General features: G+C 40.1%; 2 protein-coding genes across 2 annotated transcripts; both read left to right on the top strand.

Annotated features, from left to right (window-relative positions):
• Positions 1–702: 702 nt before the first annotated feature.
• LOC146361899 (chymotrypsin-like elastase family member 3B) lies at positions 703–3,597 on the top strand. Its single transcript, XM_084921408.1, has 8 exons — positions 703–816; positions 924–1,012; positions 1,093–1,190; positions 1,343–1,471; positions 1,635–1,771; positions 2,875–3,017; positions 3,131–3,283; positions 3,436–3,597. Exons 1-8 carry the CDS (start codon positions 774–776, stop codon positions 3,451–3,453), a joined length of 810 nt encoding a protein of 269 aa, XP_084777534.1. The 5' UTR covers positions 703–773; the 3' UTR covers positions 3,454–3,597.
• Positions 3,598–14,158: 10,561 nt separating this feature from the next.
• slc34a2b (solute carrier family 34 member 2b) lies at positions 14,159–19,268 on the top strand. The gene is made up of 13 exons (XM_084921366.1): positions 14,159–14,202; positions 14,604–14,655; positions 14,747–14,881; positions 14,975–15,103; positions 15,212–15,355; positions 15,584–15,695; positions 15,785–15,980; positions 16,063–16,158; positions 16,387–16,498; positions 16,979–17,146; positions 17,398–17,514; positions 17,597–17,721; positions 18,331–19,268. Exons 2-13 carry the CDS (start codon positions 14,610–14,612, stop codon positions 18,877–18,879), a joined length of 1,929 nt encoding a protein of 642 aa, XP_084777492.1. The 5' UTR covers positions 14,159–14,202; positions 14,604–14,609; the 3' UTR covers positions 18,880–19,268.
• The last annotated feature ends 2,455 nt before the right edge of the window (positions 19,269–21,723 follow it).

The raw sequence follows: 21,723 nt of genomic DNA, 5'->3' as shown, positions 1-21,723 counted from the left end.
TTTAATGTGTTTAATAATAAAAAACAAAACTGGTGCATGCACCTGGTTAGTAGTTGACCCTGTCCAAGGCTATAATTATCCTCTGTTGCCTTTATTTGACAGCTGTACTTGGATCAAATGCTTTGCCCACCCAGACAGTTGTTTAGATTTTTTTTCTTTTGGGGTCAACCGCTTTTCAGGTTTTGCAGCGCTATGCTGGAATTACTGTATATGTTTAGTCATCATACTAGGAGGAAATGTGTGACTGATGGCAGTCGGGTAGGCTTGTAGGTTTGATGGATCATAATGCATTATATTCGACTAAACAGTCAAAAAGTATAGTGAAGACTTTGCTTTACATAAACTAACTCAAAATGTTTGCTCAATCTGCATAATGAATACTTATGGTCCTAAAATGATATTTTTTAGATACATGTTTCATATTATTACTTCATTATTTTTAATATAGAACTCACTTTTTTACACTTTAATATCATTATTTTTATCTCAAAATGCCTAAAAGCGTTTTGAGTTCCAGCGAATTCAAAGTCTGTTGCACTATTTGCACAGTAAACCACCCATTTGTCCCCATCAGCAGGCAGGTCAGCAAAGACCAACTAATGCATCTGTGGAACAGGAAGGTTTTTCTCAGCTACAATCAGCAGTGAGACTGATAAAAGAGTTTCACAAGTTCAGTGTAATCTGCATTTGGGTTGATAGAAACGCTGAGCAGGTATAAAAGAACTTCCCCGAACTGAACTTCCCCGAACTGAACTACCTCTCACAACGACAGCATGCTGCAGACACTGGTCCTTATGCTGCTACAAGCAGCATATGGTAAGTAGTTTGGTCTGGTTAGAAAAGGAAAAAGTAGTTCAATTCTTACAAAAGACAAAATTCAGATATAAATTACATTTTAGTTATATAATCGAATATAATTGTAGTTTTTAGTTGTGGTACACCTGCTGTCCAGCCCAACACTGGTAGGGTTGTAAATGGAGAGGATGCCCATCCCCATAGCTGGCCTTGGCAGGTAATTACAGTTTGTTAATTTTTAATGTACTTATTATTGTTTTGTTTAGAATTACTAAATTGTCAGCTTCTTTTTCTCAGATTTCCCTGCAGGTGAAGCACGGCAGTCGTTACCATCACACCTGTGGAGGGACTCTGGTTGGACCTCGCTGGGTGCTGACCGCTGGACACTGCATCTGGTGACTAGCTAAGCTTGATCAAGGGATGAGAGTTTAGAGCATAAAGACAGAAGTCAGGGACTGTGTAAAAAGCACACCAAAAGAACTCTGGCATTCAAAAGTATAAGGAGAAGAAAATTGATAAATCATAAATGGTCAAAACTGTCTTACAGGCCAGGAGATGTGTACCGTGTGTTATTGGGAGAACATGACATGAGCCAGCAGGAGGGAACTGAACAGATCATAGATATTCTGCGCATTGTTGTCCATCCTAACTGGGACATCAACCATGTCTCTGATGGGTAAGTACATTCTGAAAGCTGAAGAAAATGCATTTCAAAAAGCAACTGCTCTCACACAACACTATAAAACAATCTCGAAGAAGCATTTTTGCTGGTTTAAGAGATGCCTCCTTTCACCTCCTCGATCAGTAAAAATCTAACTATTATGATGGTTCTCCTCCAGGAATGATCTTGCCCTGCTGAAACTGGATAAGAGCCCCATTATGAATGACAGCGTGGGCATTGCTTGTCTTCCACAGGCTGGAGAGATCCTCGCCCATGGAGCCCCATGTTACATCACTGGCTGGGGAAACCTTTACAGTACTGTCTCTGTCTCTTTTATGTCATGTTAATAACTGCAGGTCATTGTCTTGTTCCATCTGTGTGAAAAGGTTCAATTTTAGCATATGCAGTCTGCATTTTCTGCTAATTTTGGGTAGTAATACCTTTTGTAAAAACCATGTAACTGAAGTCTCTCTTTCAAGTGGTCATACATTATGGTTTAGCAAGGAATGGGACATGCTAGCTAGCAAAGGTTTTCAGGGAAGAATGTGTTCAGTGAAGTTACAAATCATAGACTGTATACAATAGATGGCAGTAGGCTCTGGAATGCCAACAGTAATTAGCAAGTGTTTGCAGACAGCCTCTTCTTTAATCACTGTGGGTGATTACAGCAGTCTGCCAGTAAAGAAAACAATCACATGGAGGATTTTAGTACAGAACACTCTTTTCAATCAATGTATCCATCCCTAAGATAAATAGTTTGCAACCTTGAGCAACCGTTTCCCAAATGGTTCGCAAATATACATTTTTCAGAACCATTTTTCATGACATCGATGCCAGACCACTGCTGAGCAATGTGCACGATGTCATGTAAGAAACCTCAACAGAAGTCAGTGAGAAGGCAACCTCTCACCTGATCCGTCCCCATGAGTTTAGAGTTTTAATTACTAGTTTAAGTCTGATTTCAAAAAGCTAAGATGATGGCAGCAAAAAGCTTGAGAGCTCAGAATCAGGTATTCACAAACCAGTGGGTGATGTCAAACTTTTGTACACAGTGTAGGAGAAAACAGCAGTGCACATGTGCAGTGGATGCAGTTAAACCAAGAAAACACATTTGGCTCATGCTGCCACGTGTTTATGATGTCTAGCTTGCTAATATTGCCCAAGGATGGCCCTGCATGCAGACGTCACTTTAGTTTAGAAAAGGTTTCATAACACATTTGATGGACCTGCCTAATAAGGTAATGAATAAGTGCTTTTGGTGCAAGTATAAATAATAAAGCTAATTAACTGCATGTAGTACTAGTAACAATAATGAGCACTGGCTTTCAAACAACTTGTCTGATTCCGCCTGATGCATGCAGTATACAGTGTGTTGTATTTACGCGTTGCTGAGCAGCTCTATCCTCTCTGTGTGTCAGCTCATGGTCCCATGCCTGATAAACTGCAGCAGGCCTTGCTGCCTGTGGTGGAGCACAGTGTGTGCAGCCGCAGCGATTGGTGGGGGATCAACGTCAAGAGCACCATGATCTGTGCAGGAGGAGACATCGTATCAGGATGCAATGTGTGTGAAGCATCAAAAGAAAGCAGCTTGTACCTGTCAGAACTGAATTACCTGCAGCGAACAAGGTCAGCTACTTCATGCACCAATCCTTTCTCTGCCTCTTTCTCTCTCAGGGAGACTCTGGCGGTCCTCTTAACTGTGTGGGTCAGGATGGTAGGTGGTATGTCCAGGGTGTAACCAGCTTTGTTTCCTCCCGTGTTTGCAACGAAGTGAAGAAGCCCACAGTCTTCACCCGTACCTCTGCCTTCACCGAGTGGCTCAGCGAGGTAAATTAATGCCGCTTTCCATTCTTTCCATTCCATCTATAGAGTTTCCTTTTCTGTGCATGAGTCTGTCTGTTGAGAAACAAATGCATTTCAGCCAGTGTCACTGATAAATAAAATATTTAATCTGTCAATAAATCATCTTGTTTCTTTAGGTCATGCTGAAGTACTGAGGATCTGCTGGATACCAGCTGATCAACTCCAAAAAATAATGAGATCCCAAGTCAATATTTCTCCCTACACGGGGTGATCTCATTTACAGGTTACACAATTTTGTAACAGCTCAAAAAAAAAAACCCCAAAACATAAAAAAAACATTCCATAATAAAATTTTCTTAAAAATGAAATACTTTAAATTGCTGTTTTCTTCATTCCTGCATTCTTGTCAAAATCACCGACTGTAAACAACCACAGTAAGCCTTCATGACAAGAACTGCAGTTTCCATGTCTTAAAAAATTTACAGGAAAGGTGCAAAATGAATTCCTGTCTCTGCAGCAACACTTAATACTTCACCTCTCCTGCTGTGTGATAAGAAGAAAGAGGAATGGATTCCCATCAGCGTGTGTGGAGGACTTATGAATCAGCATTTCCTATCAATCACTACCAAGGTCATCCAAGTTTCGGCACCAGTGAATATACTGGCTGATGGGAGCTGAGCTGGAAAGCAGGCCTTAACATCAGATAAATAACAGCAATCGGTTACCTTGATGCACGGCGCTGGTGGTCTGCTGCATCAGATAACAGGAGCATTTTGGGACACTTTTGACAAACATTCATCCAGTTAATAAGAACAGACTTTCTTATTTTTAGCACAGCAACATAATAGCTTGAGTGAAATTTAGTGTTTCTACTTGTTTAGGCATCTTTGACATCTAAATGCAACTTTGAGACAATGTAGACACTGGCTTTAAGAATTTATATGCACATTTGTATTTTATCATGTATGCAAAAAGACATTTTAAAGTTAAGGGCCTGTTTTTAATATCTGGGTGAGCTGATGGCTTCAAGACTGACAAATAAAAATATATATATATTATAGAAGTATTTTCCAGACCTTTAAAGCCTTCAGAGTATTGTCTTCAGCATTTAAAGTACCCTGTGTGATTGAAATCTGGCAACTGGCTTATTTATAAGGTTTTCCAACTTATTTGATAATGATAAAATCTTTGGTCCCACACACAGTGCAACTGGAGCCATACCCCTGTTGTGGGATGAAGGTCCAATAATGAGAGTGAAGGGATTTCTAATGATTCAACCAGAAATTGAGCCAGCCCCAGATAAAAAAGACTGAAATGAAAAGAGACTGATCCCTAATTATTTAAAAAAACAAAACAAAACAAAAAAGCTAATGCAGGAAGGCAAAGACAGGTAGCATAGTAACACACATGAGAATAAAAAAAACATCTATAAAGACACGGCCGGTAGATATACACAGAGGAAATGAGACACGGGTGGAAACAATTAAGACGGGACAGAGAAACGAGAAAGGGTGGAGGCAACATAAAGTGGGACACGAAACCACACCGAGTAACACCAACCATGAGAAAAAACATCTTTCAAACTTAGGCAGTAAAAAAAGCCAAAAAAATTAACAGTAATAGGCAAGGAAGCATATGGGCAACACACAGGTAACTAGAAACAAAAGTCAAGTTCATTTATATGGAGCACATTTAAGCACAACAATCAATGAAACAATTAGGAAACACTTGGGGAAAACAAAATTACAAAACAGCAAGACAACATAATTAAAAGAATAATTAAAACATAATTACAAAACACAACCAACTGTTAAAACAGCTACAGAACTTTTTATCTAAATTTCTTAATATTATCCAGCTAAGACTAAGCCAGTTTTGCCCAGGCCTCACAGCACCTCCTCCAGGTTTGACAGAACACATGAAAAGGATGCTTCTTGTCCTTCTCACTTTGATCTCATGTTTCCATAAAGCCTTTTCTGGCTTCTATGGAGCTATTATCTTGTAATGTAGCCTCTGTGATTCTTGTGACTCTTAACTTGTTGCAGACATTTATGGATTGTGATAAACCTGAAGTAGATGCCACAGAGTGTTTATCTTCACAGCTCGAAAACAACCTTCAGCTGTTTCAGCATCTGCATTCACATCTAAATATTAAATACTAATATTAAATACACTTAAAAGTACATCTAACGTGTGTAGTTCAGCTGTTATGCTGCAGATGGTAAAGATGGAGCAAACTATAATAGCATTAAACCCACTAAGTACCAGGAATTAATAGTCTAATTAAACTTTTTAATTAATTTCCCTATTGTATTTTTTATAGTGTGTATTTAAGTTACATGAATAAAACGTGTCTCTAAAAATAAGCTTCTTCACATAACAAGTGCACTTCTATAGAGCGCATACTTGTGTTTCTACCGGCAGGACTGTTGTTGATCGAGTGCACACAGAGCAGAAAACAAGTAAACACTTATTAACCCTCACTTCAAATTCATACAGTGAGCTCAGCCTTAAACAAACACTGTGTTAACTGTGTGAGACCAAACATTAAGGCTTCCAGGTTTGCTTTTAACCATGACGCCAAGGCCAACCTTTTGGCATTTATATGTCCCCATCTACTGGTACACGTGTGAACTTCATTTCATAGAAGCTCCATCCTGGGGACAGAAAAGAAGAAAAGAGGATTAGGACAGATTGTGCATTGACTCCTGAGGGGGGAGACCTGTAGACACAATGTGAAAATATTTCATCACTGCATGTTTTTCAGCTAAAAGTATGTGTAGTTTTAAAAAGGTGGCTAAAGTGCAAATACAACACAATGTCTGTGAAGGTTCTCAGTCATCCAGGTCATCGTAGTCAAAGGAGCTTGCAAAGAAAAGCGTCTGGACTTCTTTAAGTTACTTGAAGACGTTTCACCTCTCATCCGAGAAGCTTCTTCAGTTCTAAGGTCAAATGGTGGAGAGTCCCAGATATAAACCTAGTGGGAGTATCCCCCCACAGAGGGACAAAAGGACCCCCTGATGATCCTCTAATCGCCTGAGCCAAGGTGTGAAACTGGGTGTGGGTCCCAATCAGCCAGAGTTTCGGGTGTGTTCATTGTGAAACCTGGCCCTACCTTATCATGCGAATTCGCATGATAAGGTGTGAAACCTGGCCCCACCTTATCATGCGAATTTGCATGATAAGGTGGGGCCAGGTTTCACAATACAACACAACACAATGTATCACTCTAAATTTTCTCCAACAGTAAATGTTTGTGTTGCGTATAAAGCTTTTATGGTTCATATTATGAAAGCGGCCCCTTTCTCATGGATGTCACATAGCATAATGTCAGCTTGATTCATATTCATTTATTTATATTGCATGTGAGAAATTAATGAAATGTGAGACAACTAAGTCCTGTGAGATAGGCACTACATACAAAACAAAAGCAATTAAAGCTCTTTCTTCAATTTTTCATGTTTAGCAAACAAAACTCAATTTTAAAGAGACTTAATAAAGGTTTGCACAGGGTTTTTTTTTATATCAATATGAAGCACAATAATACATCTCATCATAGAAACTGACTCAATCATTTTAAATCTAAAAGGTAATTCATAATATAAAAGCATCATACTGTAAGCTAACAGGCCAACAAGTGTTGCTAACTAAGTAGCGGCTGCGACCAACCAATGCCCAACACCACATACAGTATACCACGTAACATACATCAGAGAGTAATTAATGTTTCTACAGAGGCTGCTCCATCAGACACAATGGAAATTTGCACACAGCCTCTGATAGGTCCATTTTAAGATGCCTTGTATCCATCAGTCTCAGTCCACACTATGGCCATGTGGAGGCAGCAGGGTCTCACTCAAGTCAGTGCAAACACAGTGGTGTTAGGCTACTTTCTTTCTATTAAGGATTAACTGCAGTTTTATGTAAGATGTGAGGGGGTTTTCCTTTATTTCAGCAGCTCCAGACACCAAATGTTGCTCTCTATCTCAAGCAAACAGGCTTTCCATGCTGCAAAAGGTCAGTGTGAATGATGTTATTATGATGATCAGTCTTCCAATAAGCCAATTTAAATACAACTTTAGTGTTTGAACTTTTAAAAAGTCCCTCTGGAGTAGTAAGAAACCATTAGATAGACACCAACCATCCATCACACTGTTGCTTTGGTTATAACCTTGACAGTTGCTCAGGTTTACCACCCTCAGAGATTCAACCAGTCAGGACAAATTCTAACAACAGTGTTTTATTGTTTTATAGATTGCAGCTTACTCACGGTTAGTACTTGGCCCTCCTTGGCCATAACGAGAGGGCAAACTATTTGACCCCCTGTGGACTGTGCCAACATGGCAGATAGATGGAATCAACTCAACAGCTCTTCGGGCAATCATTGACTTTGATACCATGACCATTCTCATAAAGAAAAGTATTTAAGATGTGTTATACAAGGTGTAAGAAAATAATATATACCGATTTGTAAAGGGATAATATTTTGAGATAAATTTTTTTAAAAGGTAAAAAACATATATATATATATAAATTTTCCCCCAAATATACACATATTTGCAGACATGACCACAAAGTATTATATTAGTATGTGGGTGGAGGAACGATCAAAGCAGAAGTCCAAAGTTTAAAGGAGAGCCTCAGCTGATTTTTCTGTCATATGTGGGTCTGTTATAGTCACAAGGGGAGAAAGTACCGCATCAAGCCCAATGGGTTAGTCAATAAATAACCAGGCACACTGGAAAAATATGGCTACTTCATGAGGCAACTTCATATATGACAACATGCTTTGGATCCTCAGTCTCGCGCATCACATGGATAGTACTAATTGGAGTGTACACTGTGGTCTGAGCAGAAACACAGTTAGAGCCAATCAAATAATATTACTGCTTATAACTGCACAGAAGCTAAGCCTCCAGGCACAGAGAACCATGCACAATCATCAGAGAGATAAATAGATATTTAATCAATAGTCACCTCAGGATAAAGTGCCCCACCAGTTTTTATGTCTTTTATCTAGAAAATAATTAAAGCCTGACAAGAATTACTCCATTTAAAATGTAGCAAAGGAATATTTGATGGAATAATGAAAATGTGTTGGTGATTTACTACCTATACAGCCGGCAATAGCAACACAAGGAAAATATTTGTCATGTGATAAGTTCAAAATAAGATTTAAGGTTCATTTGTTCAGGTTCAGTGGTGCAGTGGTCTCGTGATGGCACATCCACCGGCTGGCTGGAGGCTTTTCTGTGTGGTGTTTGTGTGTTTTCTCTGTGTCCTCTTTGGGTTCTGTCCAGATACTCAATCTTCCTCCCAAAGACATGTATGTTAACTGGACTTTGGGTGTGGATGGGTGGCTGTCTCACTATGTTGGCTCTGTGATAGACTTGTGACCTGTCCAGTTGAACCGTTGGACCTACGACAGATTAATAAGAGAATGGATGAGTTGTTCAGGTTCAAGGTGCATCTGATGACTGGTATAGAAAAATAAAGTAGCTAACTACTTTCACATGTTAGTTTAATGGCTATACGATATTATACACAAGCTTTGTTCACTTTTAAACATGGAGCTGTTTCTTCTGCATATTTTATTGCATTAAATTGTCTGTGAATTAAAAAAAATATTTTTTGTTTATTATTTATCTGATCTTTTTTCTTATTTTTTTTCATTATTATTTTACTGTATACCACGCAATGGCTTCGTAAGGCACACTGTAACTCTTCAATCAGTCAGACTTTATTTGTTTACCACTTTTTTGCAGTTTAGTGTGGTTCAAAGGGCTTTACAGACGACCGATGAGAAGCTGATAATGTGAAAGAGTCAGATGTAATAAAACAGAGCCAAAATACAAGTATAAGTATATTAAAATCAATTAAAAAAAAGATTATAGAGTAAAATAAACCAAAACACCCTGTAAGTTCACTAAGATGTCAAATAATGAGAAGCTACACAAACTCAGTAATGTAGATTAAAGACAGAATGTTGCTTTGTTAACACGTTTTGCATGCTTGCTTGACTATTTTCAGCTCTCAGAGCAGATTTGATTTATTTCAAAATTTTGTTTGCTCATTTGCGTTTTCTTTATTTGCTAAGAGTTTCATATCATGCAGTGTGATATTAGTAGTATTTGTGATTTGTATCTCAGCCTCCAGTGTCACATCATATTTTCTTTGCAGGTTTGCATGGAAGTAAGCCTTTCTTTTGTGGGTATTTCACTATTAATAGTCTTAATTTGTCAGTGCACTTGCTTGGCTGAACACTGTGTACCCAATACTGCCTGCAGCTGCAATCATCTTATTGGTTGTGCAGTAATCAAGTAGTACAGTATAGTGATTGATTGTAGGCTATGGGCTGTTTTTTGGAGCTACAAGATACAGGGTCAGGTGTTTTTAAACTATTAAAGGAAGCAAATGAAAACACAAGAAAATAGAAAAAATAGTTTTTTTGATTATTATAAATTTTTGTAATTGTATTTGTAATTTTGATAGGTGCATTCTTTTGGTTATCATAAAAAAATCTCTTGGTGCATCGGCCCAACTAGGGGGCTCTCTAACTGGTGGGGAGGTTGTTACATCTTTGCAGGTGGTCTCCTCACTACAGGAGCTCACTCTGCAGGTGGGGGGAGAGATATAGGAGAGGGGGAGAATGAACTCAACCTGGGTGTCTATTGTCTTGTGTAGTTTGGGAGATGATTGGATGATGGGGTGGGTGCAGTTTTCTCTGGGGTGGAGTCGGGTGGGCTGCCCCGGACTCTGTGGGGCTGGGCAGTGCTGCTGCTGCGGGCCCCGGTCCGGATGGGCCTGGGCCTCCTTGCCCTGGTGGGTTCCAGAGCGTGGGGGTGCCTACTACTTGCCCCTCCCTTTCTTCCCTCCCCATCCTCAGCTGCCTCCCTATTCCCGCTCTACCACACCCACCCACACACGCAGGGCTTGGGGTGCAGGTATGTCACCAGGGTGCAGGGGAGGCACTCCCCCTCTGTCCCCTTCTGGCCGCCTGTGCCTCAATTTTATTCTGCAACCTAGACATCCACATTACTCACACTCTCACATAACACATACATATAGGGCCTTGAGGGTGGGCACGTTTTACAGCATCCAGAGGATGGTCGTTGTACTCCAACCCACCTCTGGCGCTGGTGCCCTACCCTCAATTTTAAATGCATTTAGACACTGAGGGTTTTCGGGAGGAGCCGTGCTGCTCTCTGAGAGGAAGCTAGTACCATGCTCTCCTGAGTTTTAAATGCACTTTAGAACAGCACACAACAACATTACATATGAGCGGGCGTAGGGAGGTTTGAGGTCTTCACTCGGTTCTGTTAGACGTCAGGGCTGGGGGGCTGGGAGGAGGTGCTGGCCGTCAGACTGGGGTCTGGGATGCGGGGCCTCCCTGCTACTGCAGATAAGGAGGTGGTCCGCTTGCCTCCACCCCAGAGAGAAGGGTTACATCTCCTGGGTCTAGGTGCGGCTTGCCCCTCTGGGGGCGGGGGTACCTGGACCTGGGATATAGAGTATTTTTGGGGAGTGCGACTGTCTGTGCAGTGTCTATTTGTGTCTGTCTACACGTTGGGTGAGTGCCGAGTATTTGGTTGTGCATATGGGGGTGGGAATGCACGTCTGTGTCCGCGTGTGCCTGTTTGTCTGTGTCTATATGTCAGGTTGGGTCTTAGACTCAACCTCTCTGGGTACATCTCAGGCCCTCTAAAGTACGGAGGCCTATCTCCCCTCACCACACTCCCTGCCGGTGGCTGATGCCCTTAGACGTTGGTGTGTTGGTGGTCCTTGTCATCTGGGGCTGGGCGCTCATGCATGTACCGGCTCACTCCTGGTGGCCGATTGGCGGGGCCGGGCGCCTGTGGCCCGGCTGGGCTCCTTCCGGGGGGTGGGATGCCCTCAGGCCTCTGGCCTCTGGGCCTGAAGCTCGGTCCTCTCTGGCACAGCTGGCTGCCGGCGGAGCCCGCGGGCACGCCACTGCAACCCCCTCTGGCCTCTGCTCCGTAGCTGCGGGGTGACCTCTCGTTTGGGGCTCTACTCAGCTCTTCCCAGGAGGGTGGCACGGTTCCCCCCCCCTTTGGTGGTCCTCCTCGGGTCCTTGTACTCTGGGGCCTCTGGATATCTGGGGCCTGGATCTCCTCCATACCTGCTTCATACCCTGGTGGACGGGGCTATGGCTCCCCACACTCCCTAGCAGATCGTTACATGGAGAAACCTTTGGAATACAAGCATGCTGATCCACACAGGTATGCACACAGGTGTACACACGGGTGTTCACAGACGCGGACTACACCTTTCTTGGCTGTTGCCTCAAAGCACATTGTGCGCTGTCTATCTTGCGTGCTGCACAATATCGTTTATTATTTAGTATCTACTGTTATCTACTGCTAGCTAGTTTATTGTGATGGTGCTGTTTTTATTATGTTGCTCTTTATTGTTTGCTTTCTCTTCTGTTTTTTTTCTCCATACAGGTGATCCAGGCGTTTTGTTTGTTTGTTTGTTTGTTTTTTCCTTTCTTCCCCCCCTTCTCACCATCTCTTCTCCCCTTTGGTTTTCTTTCTCTCCCTCTCTTTCTTTCATTCTTTCTCCCTGTCCTATCCCCCAGTCACGTCTGTCCCGTTTGTAGCAACCGAAAATAAAATAAATACATAATTATAATAAAGGTCAATCAAATGGACCAATATGGCAAGGCCATGATGATCCACTTGGTAAAATAAATCCGCTTGGCATCTTTCTTGGCCTTAAGACAACAATTCTGATGGCTAAAGATCCAAACGGGACAAAAAAAAAAAAAAAAAAAAAAAAAAAAAATCTCTTGGTAATCTGTATTTTTTCTGTGTTCAAAATTGCAGTTATTTTTTTAAAGCACCTTATATGTGCTTGGAAATGTTTTTGAGAATGTTATGAACAGTCCTGCTAAAAATTACTGATGATGATGACTCTCTCTCTCTCTCTCTCTCCATATATATATATATATATATATATATATATATATATATATATATATAAAGGTTTTATTCCACGAAATATTACTAGTATTTGTTGTAAAGTATGGGGTTCATGTATTTATTTTGAAACGTGCAATGATAAAACGATCAAATCTTATATTGGTTCATTAAACAAGAGTCGTTCAACAAGATTTCATTTTGTTCTACATACATTTTTAACCTGTGTAGGATAAATTCAAACAAATTTGGCTCTACTTACTTAAATAAAAGGCTTGAATTTAATTAAAAGAGAAAAAACTGAGCTGATGTAATCTAATTAAATTTAACTAACAAATGAATGGGTTTGTTGTACGTGATGTCAACCAACACATTTTTTTTCCATAGTACATTTAAAACTTTTTAAAAGTGCAGAAGATGAGCTAGACACACTGTTAAACAGGTGCTGCCAAACATCTAAAGGGATCCAAATCTAGATGGAAAAATAACCAGTAACCAAACCGGATTTTATGAATAAGGAACTCTTAAGGGAACCTTTGAAATTCATTTTCAGGGAGTAAAGTTCAGTCTCAAAAGAAAACACAATCACCTAAGCGAAACAAGCCAGTCCAAAATTTACCAGAAAATCGGCAACTGCTCCTGGATTTTCCACATTAAAATCTAAACCAACAATAACAAGATGGGCAATAATTACCACTAGGAATTTTGTTCAGATTACTGGAAATTTATTTAAATAAACTAAGATCTCTGAAGCTGACTCTGAGCATCAACTCAGTGAACCCTTTTTTTTATAAGCTAGGTAGTTATTATTTTATTGCATGGTGGGAGTAACTGTAACATGATTGTTGGTTAATCATTTGCTTATATTCACACCAGTTATTATAATGCAGTGCATCGTTAAAATCCTATCTCTGACATATCTCTCACTATAATCTCAGACTAATGTAGTGACCAATAAAGACAGGCAGGTAAAAGACTGTGCGTGTGTGTGTGTGTGTGTGTGTGTGTGCGTGCGTGCGTGCGTGTGTGTGTGTGTGTGTGTGTGTGTGTGTGTGTGTGTGTGTGTGTGTGTGTGTGTGTGTGTGTTATCTAAGAAGCTGTAAACCTGTGCGTGGCTGAGTGGGTGGCATGAGCGTATGAGTGTGTGCAGACAAGTGCTTGGGATAATGCATGCAATTACAGTTATATTTAATATTACTTGTTTTAAGTTCTGTTTATGTTATAAGTACAGTTGCGATCAGTCGCTGTTGGTTTAAACTGAAATAAGATCAGTGTGTTACAACCCGTAATCCTTTAATATAGTGAAATATTTAACGACACAGTGCATGGCATCGTGGAAAGACCAGGGGATCAACACGATGATTAATTTTCACATAAATAATTGGTTTATCTGAAGAATGATGAAACCACCTAATGTTAAAATAAATTATCAAAAAGACAAATTTCCAGATGGAATTTTGAAACTTAACTTGCTTTTATTGCCATATGAGAAAAATTGCCATTTCATGCCACCAGGGGGAGCATGTTCGTTACACCTGTACCCCAGCCCACAGACTAAAGACAGGTGGAAACTTTTTGTTTGTTTGTTTGCGTGTTTGTTTTGCTGTAAGTTCAGTAGACGGTTAATAGTAGACATTGTCAAAAAAAAATAAGGCCATTAAAAAAAAAACTTTCTTTAGAAAGACGAGTCAAAAATAGACAAATTAACACCCAAAAAAATCCATCTTTCCCCCGTTGAAAATCGTGAAATGTGTCAGTCTTAGTTTTTAGTCCCTCAGAAATTCAAGTCATGTCTAACTGGGTTTATCTGCCCCCGCCTGCAGATGCAGCATTCCTGCTGCACATGTGTGCGTGATCTTTGAACTGTCAGCAGCAGGTGTGCGGGTGTGCGCTCTGCGCGGCGCTATAAAAGCAGCACTCAGCCTCGGAGTGAGCAACAGGTAACTCAGGTGAAGCCTCCTGCTCCCCTCTCACAGATCTGGACACAAAAGCGCTCTGCTGCAGGTGCGTACACCGGCTGCCATCGTTATCTTTCTCGGCAGGACCGAGGCCACCTGCAATCTTGAGGATATTTGCGAGAAATAGCTGGAGGATTCAGTGGCTTGCGTTAAAAATATCCGCTATTTGGACAGATGTTATTGCTGATTGTCTTTCACGGGTGTAACAGTGCTACCACTATTGTGTTTCTTTGTTGTCTTAATTATGATCAACTGCTGAGCAGATACAGATGTGGTAAAGCTAGAATTTCATCTTGGATTACGCTGACTATTGCACAGCTGCTTAGTGGACAGAGTAAAAAGTGTGATAGATTGTTTTTGGGGGATAGCCATTTTATTTTTGAAAAGGTGAATAATACAGACTAACACTAAAACTATTGAAACTCTTGCCTTCTTTCTGTTTCTCAGATAGTCATGGCTCCTAGACCAGAAGTAGAGGGAGATAACTCCTCCTCTATCGGTATGTCCTTTTCTTGTGGATACTTTTGACCTCCTCAAACTGTTATTGCAACTTTAGTTTCTCACAATTTCCCCTGCAATCCCTCCCTTAGATGAGAAGTCTCTGTCTAAAGAAGAGCGTCTCCCACCGGCTTACTCCACTCTGGTCCTGGTGAAGGAGAATGAGGAGGCTGCGGAGGATCCCTGGGATCTCCCAGAGCTGAAAGACACTGGGGTCAAGTGGTCAGGTAAGGCAGCACGCTTTTGCGACTGCTCTATACAGCGTGGATCTCTTCACAATGCCAGACTGATTCAGTGCTTTGTGTCTTTTTTGCTAACAGATCTAGACACAAAGGGGAAGATTTTAAGAGTGTTAACCGGTATTCTGAAGCTGGTTCTGCTGCTTGGACTTCTCTACATGTTTATTTGCTCACTTGATGTTCTCAGCTCTGCTTTCCAGCTAGTGGGAGGTAAAACAAACAAACAAATAAATAAGCAAACAAAAATGAACTACTTCCAGGTTATGTAATGTGCATGGAGAGCTGTATTTTTACCTCAGTGTGTGCGTGTGTGTACAGGCCGAGCCGCTGGTGACATCTTCAAAAACAGTGAGGTGCTAACTAACCCTGTGGCTGGGCTGGTGATCGGGGTTTTAGTCACAGTGTTGGTGCAGAGCTCCAGCACTTCCTCCTCTATCGTGGTCAGCATGGTCGCCTCTGGACGTAAGTAGAAATACATGGAAGAGGCATGTGCACACATTTTACAGTCCGGTATACTCAAACAAATGTGTCGTAAACTCACAATAGAACCTCTAGGTGACAGTTTCAAAAATGCTTATTCTGAGAAACAATCTAAATGTTTAATGTGTGATATTTATATCTTCAAAATACTAACAGTGACTGCAGTGTTAGTTTATTACACGTGAATGAAATGTCGATTATCTTTTTCAGTACTGGAAGTTAAAATGGCAGTGCCAATCATCATGGGAGCCAACATCGGAACATCTGTCACCAACACTATTGTGGCTATGATGCAGGCAGGAGATCGGAATGAGTTCCGCAGGTAAACGACAGCATGCAAACATAAAGATATTACACTAACTCTACAAACTGTTTCTAGCAGATGTTAGACCGAGTGTTCTTGTTTTTCAGGGCATTTGCTGGTGCTACAGTCCACGACTTCTTCAACTGGCTTTCTGTCCTGATTCTTCTGCCGCTGGAAGCTGCCACAGGCGTTCTGTACAAAGTCACCAAACTCATCATCGATTCTTTTCATCTCGAGTCCGGAGAAGACGCCCCCGAACTGCTCAAGGTCATCACAGACCCTCTGACAAAATCCATCATCCAGGTAACTATAAGACCGGGCCATGTTATCAATATCAAGTATGATTGCCATTTTTAAAAATTAAAAAAACTGTTTCTTCTCTTAGCTCGACAAATCTGTTATCTCTGCAATTGCCACTGGTGACCAGGTTGGCATGAACAAGAGTCTGATAAAAAAATGGTGCAAAACAGAGACCAACACGGTAAGAAATCAACAAGACCTAGTTACAAAACTAGTATTTACAACTGTAAAAACACACATAAAGCTGTGGTTAGATCAGGTTTTTCTCTTGATGACTAATGTTGCCTTGTGTTAGCTCATACTTTCTAAAGAGGTTGAATGCTGCTTGCAGTCACTGAAAGATTACAGCTACAGTAGCCACTGCGTCGAGGCTTGCTTTTGTTCTTATGCTTTCTGCTTTCTCTTTCAGACTTTCTGGAATGTGACAGTGAACACCTGCCCACCAGGTGGCATCTGCTGGGAGGAAGGAAACCAGACTTGGACCCAGATGAATGAGACTTTTACCAATTACATAAAGAGATGTGAGCATACATCCATGCCATTTCTGAAGGGGGAAAAAGAAAATTTACAAAGCAATTAGGATTACCTGATCTGCTAAAGCTCGGTGAAATATGAGAGAGCCATTCGGCCACATCAACCTCTTTAGACCAGATTCTCCGAAGCTGAGACAATGACCACCTTTGAGACGTTACAGTGACTCAGCAAATACTCTCCCTTAACCCGTCTACCTCCTCAATAGGTCCATTCATGTTGTTTGGCTGAAGTGTCACATGACCATAAAATGGATCACTTCTTCAAAGCATGCTGTTTCCAATTAAATGAAATGGTTTGATGCTTGAAGAGGTTTTTGTTTAGAAAGGTTTTTGTTTACATTTACATAAAATCATAAACTTGTGTAGCTTGTTTCACAATTACAATTTTTCCTCAATTCTTAGTGTTTACAAGAGCTCGGTTTACCAGAGTTTACTCTAAATGTCTGTCTCTTTCACCATCCTTTGCAGGTAATCACATCTTTGCCAATACGACCTTGTCAGAGTTGGCCGTGGGCCTCATTCTGCTGGCTGGGTCTTTGTTCGTCCTCTGCACCTGTCTCATCCTCATCGTCAAGCTGCTCAACTCCATGTTGAAGGGCCAGGTGGCTGTGCTGATCAAGAAGGTGCTCAACACAGGTACAAAACCAGAACGAGCCTTTTGCATGTGATGTTCAGCCTGTTTGATAGTCAGCACATCTGCTTCTGTGGTGATGCTTGATGAGCGACACAGGCACAGCCTTCCTGTTGCTTCTGGCTCACGTTCAGGTCGAGCGGTCCTGTTGTGTGATGGAAAAAGCTCAGACACATTTACTATTAAGAATGAAATGCTTGTTTTCTCTGGTCATGTAGATATAATGTTCACATCATGTGTTTCTTTTTGATGACAGACCTACCCTTCCCCTTCACCTTTCTCATGGGCTATGTTGCAATTTTGGTGGGAGCCGGGATGACCTTCCTGGTTCAGAGTAGCTCTGTCTTCACCTCAGCTATAACTCCTCTTGTTGGTAAGCCATTATTACACCAGTTTTTTTGTTTGTCTTTTTTAATTGTCACCAGATCTTATATTTTGTTTATCTTTTTTGTCAGGTATCGGTGTTATTAGCCTTGAGCGAGCATATCCTCTGACGCTGGGGTCAAATATTGGTACAACAACAACATCTATACTTGCTGCTATGGCTAGCCCTGGAGAAACACTAGAAAACTCTCTGCAAGTAAGAAACAATTAAAAACTGTTCTCATATGCCTGCTTACAGCTATGCTAGGTGATGCTCATTGGTCAGTTGGTTCAGACTATAGACTGTTTATAAAAGAAGGATGTTGCCACAATGATGTCACTCAGTGGTTTGTGGAGTTTAGCTAGCAAACCCAGTTTTCCCAATTCACCAAGAATCACTCACCAGGTCTAAAGAAACTGTCAGACCTTCACAGCAGTCTGTGTTATTAGACAGGCTTTAAGCCTTAAAAAAGTTAAATGTGTGAGATGTGATAAAATACAGAAATAGCCTAGTGCTTACTATGAAGGAGGAATTATCCACCGTTATAGAAAATGCAGTGTTTGGCACTACTCTGTCAGCACCACTTACACAACAACATTTTTGGTTTTCAGCGAGACAAAATTATTTTGATGCATTTGCACAGATATTCCAGCTTTCCAAGTGATGCATTACAATAACTTCAATCCCTTTAAGCATATATTTATCAAAAACAAAACGAAATATTTTTAAAGGAAAATCCATTTATTATATCCATCCTTTATTTTTTATTTGAAATCACACAGTGGCTGTCTTGTTTAAATCCAATCTTTCTATGCTTTTTTCTAGATTGCACTTTGCCATTTCTTCTTCAACATCTTTGGCATTGTACTGTGGTACCCGATCCCTTTCATGCGGTTGCCCATCAGGTTGGCAAGAGGGCTAGGGAACAAAACTGCCAAATATCGCTGGTTTGCTATCATCTACCTGATTTTGGTCTTCTTGGTTTTCCCCCTGACTGTCTTTGGTCTGTCAATGGCTGGCTGGAAAGTACTGGTTGGCGTCGGTGTGCCTTTCATTGCTTTAATTATCTTTGTGATCGTTATCAATGTGATGCAATCTCGCTGCCGACGCTTCTTGCCCAAGTTCCTCCGTACCTGGGACTTTTTACCCCGGCCCCTGCATTCAATGGCCCCGTGGGATAGCATCATTACCTCAGCTTCAAGCTTTTGTTGCAAACACTGCTGCTGCTGCTGCAAATGCTGCAAGTGCTGCAAGAAAAATGAGGAGGAGGAAGCGATTGAGACGAGCAGGAAGCCAAGTCTGGAGATGTACGATAACCCAGCCATGTCTAAAGATGAGGACACAAAGGAGGCCACTAAAGGATCACAATTTTAGTGTATTTAAGTTTAATTTGTATCTATACGCAAAACTAAATGCAATAATGTATTTATGATACACTTGTAATTGTTCATCACTTCTCAGGTTGTGATATATTATTGAGTCCCTTTTAATGGGCGATACACTGAGCATTGTAGTGAACACTGGTGGAGAATATGAACAGAAGTGTTGCACATATTATGAACTGACTGTTGTTGGCCATGTGATGTTTAGTTTTATGATGTTTTTTAGTAAAACATCATAAGATTTACTGCTGGTAATATCTTAATTATGGATGGTTGTGAATGTTATGAGTTATTTTTTTATTTCATAAGACACGTTGAAAGAGCCTTAAGTTTTTTTTTCAACATTTCAAATACAGATGTTTATTGTAGCATTTCAAATGTATCGTTATTAGCAAATTTTATGTTATTCCTCAGTATTTAAGACTCTGAAATATTTGTAAATAAAAAATTCCTATTTTTAAAGTGCACTGTTGTCATTATGTTCATCTTGTTATCTCACTGACATTACACAATCTTATAGTCACTGATATATGTATCAGCTCATCTGATATTCAGCTCACTCTTGTGCAACATGTACATTCAAGGGTACTAAATATAAGAAAACACACATTTTCAAGTGCATAATTGTCACTTTTGATCTAGTTTCATCACTTATGTTGATAACATACCCAGAATTCCAAGTTATTTATAGTTAGGGATTGGACATTTTTATCTATTTGCAGGACAGTCATGTTTTATGAGAGATCACAGGATTCATTGTAAGGTTGCAAAAAGAAAAAGTCGTCCTGTAGCTGGGTTTCATATCTGATGATCCTTAGAACAACAAGTGTGTGAAAGAGGAACTTCTCTCAAAACAAGCAAAGTTTAGCTTCTGTACAGTCACAGTACATCTTGATTTGATTTGTTTCAAATATTAAAAAAAAAATGTGTTGACTGCATCTGAAGAAAATGTCCTGTAAGCTGGAGTCATGAGTTCTAAAGTAGCATTAATAAAGTATCAGTTTATCTAAGATTTAGATGAAGATTGGATTAATTAAGGCCTTAGGACAGCCAGTAGTGGCTCTGCCTGTGCTGTAGTCCACTGACCTTATGAACCCAGTCAAAGGTCCTCCCTCACAACCGCCCACACCTGATTATTGCCTGTCCTCTATTTATGACATCCAGGAGCACCAGAGGACTTAAAGTACAGAGCATTCAGATCAGAAGGAGACTTTAATCCTGCATTTCATGGTTTTATATAGTACTAAATCATTACTAGTACACATGAGATATCATGTCAGATATATCAGCCTCTGTATTTTCAACTTTTAAAACTTTCAATAGTTGTGAGCATTTATAATTTCTGACATTTAGCTTGGTACACGTCATCCATTTGTCAGCTTTAATGAGCGTCTGGTGTTTTTGTCACATTACAGTTAAACATTAGGATGATTTAGTGAGCGTGCTGGTGACATAAACATATAATTAAGTCCAGATATTTCATCTATTTGTGTCAACAAGTGCCTCACTGCTCTTTGAGAAACAGACATACTAGGAGCCGAATAATGAGCGCAGTCAGATACAACGTGTGTGTGCCAAGTTTTGTTGCTGGCAGCTTTTCTGTTATCAGTGTTAGATTCTGGAGATCAGGTAAAGTGTAACACATTTTAATCTTTAGTTCTCTGGATTATTGCCCCGTTTATTGCTGTTACACATGTTTTAGGTATAGCTGCCCAGTTCAAAAATAAAAGCTGGAGAGCACTTTAAAATGACCCTTAAAAACAATGATAAAATAAATAGCATTTCATGAGAGTGTAAATATGAATACTGAAGTGTTCTGTGGAACAGATGGTACTTACAAAAGCCACTGAGATTATAAAGGTTTATGGGCTGTGAGATATATTCAGTTTTACAGTAGTTATTATTATTATTAGGATCCAAATCAAGTCGCTCCACAAACGTTCACACACAAAAACAGTCAGCAATCTCAGTGCGGCTCAGGAATGTTTACAAAGGGTCTGCATGGGTAACATATTCCAGCCGCTTCAGCACCACATGACTTTCTCCAATATGACATCAGAATGCATTATCTTTGATTAGCATGCACTGAACATATTCAAATGTTCATTAAACTTACAAACAAGTATGTTTATGATTTGGTCATGGTGAATTTGAACAATCTTAAAAACCGCTCTGAAGACTGAGTTAAGAAAATAACACTTTTACGACCTGGAAAGTTAACAAAGGTAAATATTCAGTAGTTTGAGAGATCTCTCTCTAGGACTGCATTCCTAACAAGCAGTAAAGTGACTTATTAACATTCAAGGTCATCATTATGCTATAAACTCATTTAGCACTTGGCAACTCAAGGGATCAGCTGAGGACAATAAAATGTGTGTTTCTAGGACTACCCAGACTTTCTATATAAATTGACTCGTATAAAAAGTATATTTCTAATAACTTGACATCACTTTTAGGGTTTTTAGTTCCTAAACAAATTATATTTAACTTGACAACAAAACTGGACAATGAGTGACCAATGATGCGACATCCTATTTTGGTGAGTAGCAGACATGGATCAATTTTCATTTGCAACCACAATATGAATGTAAAACCAGAAATTTATTTTTAGTTTACTTTTAGTTCTGCCTTATCTTCTACGACTCAGATCCACGTCTTGGTTTTGAGTGTTAACTTCTGCCAAGTATTGATCCTATTCCTGTGTTAAGTTAATAAGCTCACTCAGAAGACGATACTGGGAATCATTCTTCTGTGGCAACGTTAAGGGTGACTTTGCAAAAAAATAAATTAAAATAAACAATGAAATAAGTACATAAAAAATGCAATTTTACTGAAT

This window comes from Perissodus microlepis, chromosome 23 (assembly GCF_051167445.1).
Source record: "Perissodus microlepis isolate ML-2025 ecotype Zambia chromosome 23, ASM5116744v1, whole genome shotgun sequence".
Lineage (NCBI taxonomy): Eukaryota > Metazoa > Chordata > Actinopteri > Cichliformes > Cichlidae > Perissodus > Perissodus microlepis.
Note: the sequence above shows the minus strand (reverse complement) of the source record. Positions and strands in the feature narration are given on the sequence as shown.

Excerpts from the sequence above, each read along its gene's own strand:
- LOC146361899 (XM_084921408.1), top strand. The coding sequence starts at position 774 with ATGCTGCAGACACTGGTCCTTATGCTGCTACAAGCAGCATATG. Across the intron at positions 817-923 it reads GCTGCTACAAGCAGCATATG|TTTTTAGTTGTGGTACACCT; the intron begins GTAAGTAGTTTG and ends ATATAATTGTAG. Across the intron at positions 1,472-1,634 it reads ATCAACCATGTCTCTGATGG|GAATGATCTTGCCCTGCTGA; the intron begins GTAAGTACATTC and ends GTTCTCCTCCAG.
- slc34a2b (XM_084921366.1), top strand. The coding sequence starts at position 14,610 with ATGGCTCCTAGACCAGAAGTAGAGGGAGATAACTCCTCCTCTATCG. Across the intron at positions 15,356-15,583 it reads CAGCATGGTCGCCTCTGGAC|TACTGGAAGTTAAAATGGCA; the intron begins GTAAGTAGAAAT and ends TATCTTTTTCAG. Across the intron at positions 17,147-17,397 it reads CAAGAAGGTGCTCAACACAG|ACCTACCCTTCCCCTTCACC; the intron begins GTACAAAACCAG and ends TTTTGATGACAG.